General features: G+C 45.0%; 1 protein-coding gene across 1 annotated transcript in view; it reads left to right on the forward strand.

Annotated features, from left to right (window-relative positions):
* The window catches only part of ptprq (protein tyrosine phosphatase receptor type Q), a 49,072-nt gene that overhangs the window by 33,548 nt on the left and 4,391 nt on the right, over window positions 1-11,133 (forward strand). Inside the window, exons 49-65 of the mRNA XM_078283055.1 lie at window positions 638-949; window positions 1,119-1,412; window positions 2,752-2,903; window positions 3,247-3,388; window positions 3,852-4,127; window positions 4,295-4,666; window positions 5,357-5,475; window positions 5,861-6,047; window positions 6,166-6,404; window positions 6,648-6,717; window positions 7,158-7,316; window positions 7,743-8,037; window positions 8,179-8,252; window positions 8,433-8,532; window positions 8,677-8,805; window positions 10,115-10,159; window positions 10,962-10,988. Coding sequence (XP_078139181.1) covers window positions 638-949; window positions 1,119-1,412; window positions 2,752-2,903; window positions 3,247-3,388; window positions 3,852-4,127; window positions 4,295-4,666; window positions 5,357-5,475; window positions 5,861-6,047; window positions 6,166-6,404; window positions 6,648-6,717; window positions 7,158-7,316; window positions 7,743-8,037; window positions 8,179-8,252; window positions 8,433-8,532; window positions 8,677-8,805; window positions 10,115-10,159; window positions 10,962-10,988 — 2,992 coding nt within the window. The remainder of the gene's footprint in view (window positions 1-637; window positions 950-1,118; window positions 1,413-2,751; window positions 2,904-3,246; window positions 3,389-3,851; window positions 4,128-4,294; window positions 4,667-5,356; window positions 5,476-5,860; window positions 6,048-6,165; window positions 6,405-6,647; window positions 6,718-7,157; window positions 7,317-7,742; window positions 8,038-8,178; window positions 8,253-8,432; window positions 8,533-8,676; window positions 8,806-10,114; window positions 10,160-10,961; window positions 10,989-11,133) is intronic.

Raw genomic sequence — 11,133 nt, forward strand, 5'->3', positions numbered from 1 at the left:
CCTGGGCTCAGACCCCCACACACACACCTGGCCCCTTTCATCCACTCATCCATCTTATGGGCCTCTCAAGTGTCATCTCCCCTTTCCCCCTTATCTACACTCCCCTTTCTACTCTGTGTACCATGATGCTTAGTGCCCTCTCTGCACACCTGGTCAGACTGAGTGACTAGCGGAGGGGCTGAGAGGATGAGCGCTAAACGTGGGTGTGTCAGGATGAGTATTTTCTGCTCAACCTCTTTCAGTCCAAAGGTTTTTGGTGTTCCGAGTTTCCCCTCCTAAATGTCTCTGTGTTTCTTTGAATGGGCTGGTGACTTTATAGGATTTTGTTTCTCCGACTGTCTACTGTTCTATTACACTATGCTGGGTTTTCTGTGATGCTATAGAATTGTCACTCCATATCTTGCTAGCCTACTTGATGTGCTGCTTGTGACAAATGATGATACTGATTATGATGATTATGATGATGGCTGGTGCGCTGTTCATTTTCCCTCAAGTGTCAGAGTGTGTATGGTTGATTGATGGCCTCATTTACTGGCTTGCACTATAAAGCCAAATCCAAACGCTCACAGTTTTCAAGCAGAATTGTCAGTGGCAGATAGTAATAGTAACACTGTTCCACCTTCCTCTCTCTCATCAGTGCCCAATGACGGGGTCCACAACCTGACTGTTAAAATCTTAAGCTCCACGTTCATCGTCTTCAGCTGGGACCCTCCTCTGGAGCCAAATGGTCGTCCCTTCTACCTGCTCACCTTGCAGGAGGCCGGCATCCCCCCCAACACTGGGCCTCCGGCTGCCAACACCACCATCAGCAAGAGCACAACCGACAATGTCCTCCTCTTCACCAAACTCAGGAAGTATTTCCACTATGTTCTCACTGTTACCCCGGCAACTGGTGCTGGTGCCGCCCACAACCATACCAGCACGATGCACCTGAGAACAGATGACGACAGTGAGTTTATGATCACCCACCAGCACAAACATACACTTATGGAGAAGGGCTCTAAAAAGTCAACAAATCTCCCAGCCTGACTGTAGACATCTGTTTGTTGTGAGTTCGCTGTCTGTCACTGATGTGTGTGTGTGTGTGTGTGTGTGTGTGTGTGTGTGTGCGTCTTTAGTCCCTAGTTCTGCTCCGCTGGTGGTGTCCACCAGGAACCTGTCGTCCTCCTCTATCGCTGTGGTCTGGCAGCGCCCCCTGGAGGCCAACGGGGAGATAACAGAGTACGCCCTCACGCTGTCTGGCCCCACAGGCTCCAACTCCTCCCATGCCTCCAACACCTCCTACACCTCCAACACCTCGATCACCCTCACCAACCTACTTCCATACACACCTTACAACCTCAGTATCACCGCTGCAACGCGTAAGGGCACAGGGCCTGCCCTCCTGCTGCTGCTACACACTGATGAAGCAGGTCAGTTTTAAAGCACTCGCTGGGTTAAAATCCCTGTAACCCCCCAACCTAAAATTGGTGTCCCCTTGTCATGTCAGATAGCTATCACTGGCTTTAGATATCACAGCATAATCATTGCCCCTGATCTTAAATAGTATGTCATAAGAATGAACTAATTATGTCATGAGAATGAACATGCTGCCTCGACTCTGTTATCTGTTTCAAAGTCTCTCTTGTTACCTGATGGGCTCTTTCTTTAAAAAAAACAGTTATCTATAGGTATAGGGAACAACAAGCGGCTCTGAATAAAATTCTCTAAGCTTACCAAGCCAAAAAATCTGGGTGCGGGCATCATTACTCAATTTGCAGTTTTACTATTGGACTGCTCAGATATAACACACACGATTAGCTGGTTTCTTGATAGATGTGAATCATTATGGGTTGGTATTAAATCTTTCACACGTCACCCAAGATTGCTTAAATCTTAGGGATTCATTCATAATATCTAAAAGGGGCTGCCTTTGATCATTTTGTTACTCATAGTACACTTTTGGCCTGGAAAGATGTAAGGAATTTATTGAAGAACATATCAGTATGGTCTACTAATAGCTCTCAACCCCGATTGCCCCTTAGAAATTAGGAGCATCGGACTTCAAGACTGGATGTCAAAGGGGATAGTGGATATGACATATTTATTTACAGAAAAGACTTTGAACATTTTTGAGCAGATTACAGCTGATTTGAACTTCTTTACGTTTCTACAACTAAGTCACCGCCATGGTAAAATAGGTTTTAAAGCTACGGAGATTGAGAAGCTTTTCCTGTCGCCTGGAAGCCTCTGGGGCAAGATCTCAGATTTGTATGCAGCATTATCAATCACTCTGACACTGTTATAGGAGCGAGACATTAAGCAAAGTTTCAATGAGGAGGATTTGCTTTCCATATGTGAAAATGTTTTTCCCTAAATGTACTTCCGTCAATGTACATGAACAAAATTTCCAGTTAATTCACAGAACGTAACTTACCCCTGTCCGCCTCCAGAAGATTTTCCCCAATACTTCTTTATGTACTGCTTTAAATGTAAGACAAGTACAGGCACCTTGATTCATGTTTTCTGTGGTAAAGTGCAGTCCCACTCAGTCGTTTTAGAGATTATTGATAGAAACTTTATGTCACCAAGCATGTACATTTTAAATTATGACCCTAACATTGCTTTTGATGAAGACACTGTCGATGATGAGACTGAGATGAGACTGAGAATGTGAAAAAGTAGTAAAAAAAAAATCCCCGTAACCTGATCTCATTCATCATCCCTGACTCTTCATGCTAGTCAATATCGATCTGACTGACTGTGTTTCAGGCCCCATGTCCCCTCCCCGCAACCTGACTATATACAACCACACAGCCTTCTCTGTGTGGCTGAGCTGGGAGCCTTCTCTGGAGCCCAATGGAGTAGTTACACACTACGGCTTTAGGATCCGCGAGCTCATCACACACACCGTCACACACCAGGTACCACTAATTTCACACACCAAATGCTACTCCTCCAACAACAACAACACACACACACACACACACACACAGACACACACACACACACACCAGAAAGCACTTGATAACAATACACACTGTCACACACAAGCTACCTCTAATTTCACACTCCAAATACCACTCAGCAGTAACATTATGCCTTCATACAAACACATACACACATGTGCCACATGCAGACCCTGATAGAGTAAGACATTATCTACGCCAGTAATCACATTTCATGGTTTATTTTTTTCTTGATTGCATGATTTAATCTCCATGCTTAGATGTATGTACCATTTTTTTTGTGTGTGTGTGTGTGTAGAATTCTTCTGGTCCGTCGACCACAGCGCATCTATCAGGCTTCAGGCCCCATAGCTCCTATGAGATCAGTGTTTACAGTTACACCAGAGTGGGCCATGGGGACGAGTTCAGCAGGCCTGTTACCTTCACTACCAACGAGTCAGGTACATACTGTCCGCACACAGGCTGCCTAACGCTGATTTAGGCTTCTACTCATAGTCCTCGGCTCCTGCTCTCTCAAAATTCATCAGTCATCAGAATTAACATTTGTATAGGATAAGATGAACTGAGATGAACAGACTGATCCCTGAGGGGAACAATGCCTCGTTACAGCAGAACAAAATCTGAAAAGCTAGTAATGATTCTAAATAAAAATTATATAAATTAAATAAATGAGATAAAATATAGCTGATATGTTTCATCATAATAGCCAAAAGAAAATTTGTACCAGGATGGTTATTGACAGATTGGCAGAGTTGCAGATGTCTGCAGTTCGCACATTTGCACATGCTCTCTCTATCTCTCTCTCTCTCTCTCTTTCTCTCTCTCTCTCTCTCTCTCTCTCTCTCTCTCTCTCTCTCTCTCTCTCTCTCTCTCTCTCATATATTCTTCTCTATCTGTCTCCAGTGTCCGATGCGGTGGGGAATCTATCTTGCTCTGGAGTGAGCTGGGATTCAATTCAGATGTCCTGGGACCTTCCAGCCAACCCCAATGGACAGATCACTTTTTATCAGATTCTAGTGGAATCAGACGTACAAAATCACACACACATGGCTCACACGCCAGAGTACACAGTGACCGGGCTGTCAGCGGACCAGGAGTACACGCTCACTGTGACCGCAGTCAACTCTGCAGGACCAGGAGACCAAATTAACTGTACTGCTGCCACTCATCCTGAATCAGGTAGCCCATCCTATGCATTGTGTATCATTTTGCATGTTCTGAATCAGGCACAGCTTACTATGTCAACACTGTATCCCAGTGTCCTATGATTTGCATTGGATTTGATAGGATGACACACAGAAATGAATACTCACTCTGTTTCAATCCCCTCTGTCTCCCTTTTGAAGTCCCAGGTGTCCCTCGCTCCCTAAACATATCTCAGGTCACAATCGATAGCGTGACACTTCACTGGACTCCACCGCTCTCCAGTCCAGGCTTGCTGAAAAACTACCACATCATTGTGCAGCTGCTTTCAACTGACTGTGAACCGGACATCCCCACTGCTGCAGAGCCGGCCCCAGAGCAGGAGCTGGCCCCGGACTGCGTGGACTCTGAAGGCGTGGTGTTGGTGAATGTTTCGGACGGCTCTGAGGGGAACCGCAGCTTCACGCTCCCGTCGCTGGCTAAATACAGATACTACCGCTTCAGACTGGCAGCTGAAACCAACGCTGGAGTAGGGGAACACACACCCTGGATCTATACACGCACCCTGGCTGGGAGTAAGAACATCACAGTCACAAACCCTTTTCGGACGGCCTTAGTATTACCAGGGGTGGGTCTGGGGATTGGTAATTTTTACCTCAGGATTTGAATTTTATCCCATCCAAAAGAAACATGTCAGTGATTTTTCTCTAACTACCTCAGTAAGAATTTTGTCTGAAATTAACTATTGTATTTTATCCTAGGTTAATTTTAATCCCATCCAAATTGACATCTGGTGTGTCATGCAATTGCCGGCTTGCACACCTGGTATCTGCATTACAAGGGCCATGTAACTAGTGGCAGGGTAGAATAGCATCACTCTTACAACGATATGGAGCCATTTGAAGTTCTGTACTGTGGGTGACGCTGTGTGACACATTCACACGGGCGTGTCCCTGGATTACCATGGTCCCCAGTGAATTGTTTCACCATCTGGATGACTGGATAAAACTACTGATGTGCATGGGCAAAATCAAATAACTGACTTCCCTTGGTAACACTAATGCCGTCCGGAGAGGGCTATACAGCGTGCTTATCCATTATCTGGAAGAAAAACTATTAAGAACCCATATTTTTTAAAGTAAAGTTTCTTTTTGCAGATATTCAGCTAGTTAGACACAAATATGTCAGATGAGAATATGAACCATTGTTTCCTTTAAGAGCATCTCATAGGCAGTGTGTGCAGTTATACCTGTGTCTCCCCTCAGACCCTGATGCCCCTCCACGTGGCCTAAAGGTGACACCCAAGTCCAACAGCCTTCGTATCCAATGGGACGCTCCCGCTGTCCTCTCTGGACCGACTTCCTATCTAGTGCATATCATCTCAGTGAGTAGCATGAGGACTAAAATATATACATGCCGCCAATGAAACAAAAAGCACAGTTTGATGCGATAGTCTGAGATTAGATTTTGGAGCGCCTTGATTTTCTTGAAGCTGCTATAACTCCTTAATGCTTTATGATACAGAATTAATAGTAATACCATCCATGTGTTATGTGAAGACAAGTATGTTGACATAGAAACATTTGCTGATTAATGCATTAATTCGTTTAACTAATGACCTAATTATAGGTCATTAGTTACATAACTGGTCATGGTGATTATGGCAGGACATTAGCCAGCTGAAGTGCCTCTTGTCATAGTAGCGCTTCAAGGAGGTTAAGATATGATGTAGCAAAATGCAGAAGACCTTAAATTACTCCATCCGTCAGTTGGATGATGCAGGTTTGAACCAGTCGATGATCCGGGCTCCAGGGGAGCGGAAGGATGTCGTCATGAGCAACCTGACGGCCTTCACCCTCTACTCTGTGACCGTCATCGCCTTCACCGGTCCACTGGAGGACGCTGCCAGGGACGGGAAGGCCAGTAATCCCACCCTCATCCGAACCCTGGAGGAGGGTATGTGGTGGTTTAAATCTTCTAGCGCCTATGACAACGACTCTCCTGATGCCCACCTGTAAATACGACCTCTCCTTCTGCCTTAGTCCCCATTATCCTTTGGTACTCTGTCCCTCAGTGCCCAAAGACCCACCAAAGAACGTGACCCTGGCAGTTTTCCCAGAGGTGGTGACCCGTGTGATGGTGACCTTCACCCCCCCAGAGGAACCCAATGGAAACATCAGTGCCTACTCAGCGCACATCTACCAACAAGACAAGCTGTTCATGACCGTCAATCTTAATATCATCCAAAAACAGAATGGCACGCTGACCGCTTTCATAGATGGCCTAAAGGGAGGACACAGCTACAGTATACGGGTGAGGAGCAAACGTATTACACACACAGGGTCACACACATTCATATGCACTCTCATTGGTCACACACCTACAGCCGTCAGCAGCTCTGACAGCAGAACAGCTCCACAGCTCCACTCAGTCCCTCCAGCACTCCACAACTCATATGACCTTGACCAGTTCAGACTGCCATATTCTATCATTCATCCCTCTCTCTGTTTCTTTATCACTCTGCTGCCTTTCTTCTTTCTGTCTGTCTGTTTCTAGATTGCAGCAGAGAATGGGGCTGGTAAAAGCCCGCTCAGCCCAGAAGTCCAAATAGCAACAGGGATAAAAGGTACATCTACCCTGCCGACATACTGTATGTAGCCATTGTAGAAGTCCCACTTTTTGTGTGCGCACTGCACTGCTGGTGAAGTGTTTCTCCTTTTCTGCTGTAGCAGCGCAGGATAGATGCAAGATGGAGGATTGCTGCTGCACAGTTTTATTGCACAGTACAACAATATGCAAGCCTAGATACCTGAGTTGTTCCCACACTGACACTGCAATTGTACCGCAGTAATATTGTTAGACCTGTGTTGATCTTTGGGAGGTGCAGTTTTACTGTGACTGTTCAGAGCAGCAGCCTGTTTGTCATGTTGTATAAATTTGACAGCACTAAAACCACCTCATCACACATAACTCCACACAACCTCTGTCTGTGTGTGTGTGTGTGTGTGTGTATGTGTGTTTTTGTGTGTGTGTGTTCCCCTGTGTTCACACGTGCGTGTGTTCCAGCCCCGGCCAAGCCAACCCAAAGACCCCAGGCAGTGCTGGGCCGTGGAGAAGTTGCCATGGTAACCCACAGGAGCATCACCGTCCGCATGCCTGCCTGTTTCTATAGCGACGAAAATGGACCAATCAGAAACATTCAGGTCATCGTGGCCGAGTCAGGGGGTATGACTCCACATAAACATTAACAACCATCACTTTTATTTGAACCTTTTTGGCCACACACTTAAAAAGGGTGTGTCATTTTTAACATATCTGTGTGTCTTCTTTGGGTCAGAACACACTTGTGTTACTTTTCAACACAGCATATGTTAATGACAATACATTTTAACACAGCATGTGTTGTTATTAACATATGTGTGTGTTGTTCCAAAGAAGACACACAGATGTGTTAAAAATGACACATCCTTTTTAAGATTGTACCAGTATAGGCCGTTAAAGTCAGGTGAACAAGACTTACATTTTAAACCTCAACTAGAATCTTGCCTAAGCGCACAAAAGAGCAAAATTAAGCAAAAACCAAGGAGCGTAATGTCAGCAGAAACTTGAACCCTGTGGCTCATTCCCGCTCTAACTTCCTTCCTGTCACAGTAAAGGACGGGAAGAACCTGACTGATTGGAAGCACGCTTACTTTCATCGTCCCGCCCCTTACCTGACCGACGAGGGGTTCCCTAACCCGCTGTGTTTGAAGGACAGAGACACACACACGGACGCACGCAACTTCATCAGAGACGGTCGTCGTGTGTCTGGAGATGGCCTCTCGCTGGTGAGGCGCAATGACCCCACTGCAGAAACGTATGTGATCGGAGAGAATGATCATTGTATGGAAGAGGACGACACTGACAAGTTCTGCAACGGACCTCTGAAGCCTAGCACTGACTATGTGTGAGTACACCACACACACTCACACACACACAAACACACACACACACACACACAAACCGATTAAAACCAACACTGTGTATGTGTGAGTGTTGTAAAAATGCAGTACTGACATTGCCCCGACTGTTGTTCAATATTCACCAGGTTTAAGTTCAGAGCCACCAACATCCAGGGCCAGTATACAGACTCTGAGTATTCTGATAATGTCAAAACTGCAGGTAAATCCGTCCATCCCTGTCTATCTCTACTCCAAATTAAAGAGTAACTAAACCCCAAACCCACATCTGTGTAAAAATTGCCATCTGTTATTGGCTGATCTTAGGTGATGCCAGGTGATGTCACCACTTGCTGTACTCTAAGGAAGGTAACATCTTTCTCTTTCCTCTCCCTCTCTGCAGTGGACGGGTTGTTGACCAGAGATGAGCAGATCATTCTGGGTGTGGTCCTCTCCGTCTCCTTGGCTGCGTTACTCATCATGATCATCTATGCCTCAGTCAAGTAAGACCGCCATCATTCACGTATTTACCAAACCCCTGCACCAATCTCAATTTACAGTACAAAGACCATCTCTTAAAGGTTATTCCCACCGTTACAACCATGAGAAAATGTGTTTTGATTGACATGCTCCTCATCAAATGTCAGGATCCATCAACGTAAGAAAGAGGGCGGGACTTATTCACCCAGAGAGGCAGAGATCATAGAGACCAAGTATAAACTGGACCAGTTGATCGCTGTGGCCGACCTGGAGCTGAAAGAAGAGAAACTCAACCGGTTAGTCTATGTTTCTGTGTCAAAGCCATACATACAGTCATGCAAACGCACATGTTAGTTACTTTAACACTAATATCACACACAGGTGCTCAGCGGTTTAAGCTGGGCGCACACTACAAGACTTTAGGGCCGGTTTAGCTATCCCCGACAAGATTTTGCGATCTGAGAGAAAATCACCATGTCGGAGGCAATTCGGCGCACCTGTCAACACAAAATCAGCAAGGCTCTTGTAGTGTGAGATATGTAATGACAAGTTTGAAGAATAGTGAGTAGAAATAATCAATGAGGAAACCAGGCAGAAGAGGTGGAAACTACAAAACAACACATTTATAATTTAGATCCAGCTCTGCAGAACAGACAGTCCATGCTGCCCACGTCCCCACAACCGTTCTCTCCTACAAATTCGGCATCTAGCCCTCTTTTTTCTTTTTCAGCGTTGAGCGCACACACAAGTGCTGCGGGCTGCTCTTCCCTCTCAAGCTCCATTTTTGCACAATCAGGTGAAAAACGGAGTCACATGTCGTGTTTGTTCTGGCAAGACAAAGGTCCTTCTCGAGCAAATCCAAGTGAAGAATCTTTTAATGTCTGTGCCATATTGTTTAGTGTGTGCGCCTCTACATCGGCAAGATGAGAAACTATGGGAAAGGAGGTCGTTGAATGTGAGGAGTACGGAGATCTTAGGTTTTTGGCAGTCATGTAGTTTGCGCTCAGCATTCGGCTGCTCCAGCTGTCTTGTGAATTTAGTCAGACTGGGGTTAGGACAGTGTGTGTGCCTCTGCCTGTCTGCTCTGCTGTGACTGCCTTGGACACTGGGCTGAGTTCCTTAACTTTACACTGTGTAAATATGTGCAAATGAAGAGTTTCATTCCAAAATGACATATCCACCATTTCAAAAAAAAAATGACACCCACTCTCCCATATTGACTGCTGGCACGAAAGTTAAGCACATTATGGGCGAGTATTGAAGTTAGGAGTCATCTTAAGACATTTGCTTATAAAATAGGAAAAAAAAGGACAGAATCATTTATGTTTTTCAAATATTGGCTGGTGAATTTCAAGTGGCAAATTTTTTCCAAAATGGATATATAGCGTTCGGGAGTGAAACCCTTCAAATATGAACACCCTCTCTCTAGGTATATGATGTACAGTGTTAATAACTCTCCTTTTCACTCATATGAATGCTACAAATAACTTATGATACCATTGCTATGCCTGCACTTTGCGTGTTAACACACACACATACATTGACCGGCCCATGCAGGGCTGCCTGTGCTTTGCTTTTCTCTCACTCAGCGCTCTCTCCCACCAGGTATTCTTCCTTCTTCTTTAGACGGAAAGAGATATATGTCATCCAGTAAGTTGGGGTTTGGTCTGTGTGTGTACCATGTTTTGGTGTGTTTCATCTGGCTGTGCGCTGTAGCCATCCTTTCATCCATCAGCCTGTGTGTCATCATCATGTTCATCATAAATGCTTGCGTTAAGTCATCCATCTGTGTGGTTTGTTGCTGCTGTTGTGATAAGCCCTTGTTGGAGTGTGTGGATGACGTGCTGTTCACACAGTTTTTGCTCTAGTTGGAATGCATCAGCAGCATCAGTGGTTTCCCTACAGTGTGCTCGTTGGCTCCCTGCCTCACTGGCAGGGGCTGCAGAGCTATACTGACACTCCTCTGCTTGACACCCTTCTAATTTGTTTACCCGCTCACTATCTTTAAATTGTTTGGAAGGTTCAGCAGTGTTGGAGGGCACAAATCTTCAGTTTTATCTATAGCTGACGATCTGCATAGCTGCTGGTCTTCAGACATGAAAAGAAAAGGCAGCCACACAGTGATACCCAGCTGCCTCATTCAACTCTGCTCCCATTTGCACATTCTTTCAGAGTGAAACATCAAAGTCAGTCTGTCAGAGTTAGGAAATCACAGTGGATCGGGTAAAAAAAAAAAACCCGCCTAAACTTTCTTGCTTAAACATGCAGTACCATGATGCTGTCTTCAATGAGGCCCAATTTAACTGTCATGGACATAAATACTGCACTGCAGAGCGTGTTTATTGGTTTAATTTGTTTATTGTGCAGCGGTTTCAGTTTGCTCGTTCTGTGTAATAGTTAAACAATTATGCTTGATTCTCACGGTTTGTTTTTGCTGTCTATTTTTGTCCAGGCTTCTCAGCTACAGAAAATCGCTCAAGTAAGTCATCCAGTATTAAGAGTGTGAAGAGTGTGATTATGTAGCTGCAGTAGAGCGTAGTATATATTTCATGTATTCCATGTTGTAACCTAGAATAAATTGATAGTAAATAGCCTATTGCTTTTGGGGTTTTTGTACATCTGTC

This window comes from Centroberyx gerrardi, chromosome 4 (assembly GCF_048128805.1).
Source record: "Centroberyx gerrardi isolate f3 chromosome 4, fCenGer3.hap1.cur.20231027, whole genome shotgun sequence".
Taxonomy (NCBI): domain Eukaryota; kingdom Metazoa; phylum Chordata; class Actinopteri; order Beryciformes; family Berycidae; genus Centroberyx; species Centroberyx gerrardi.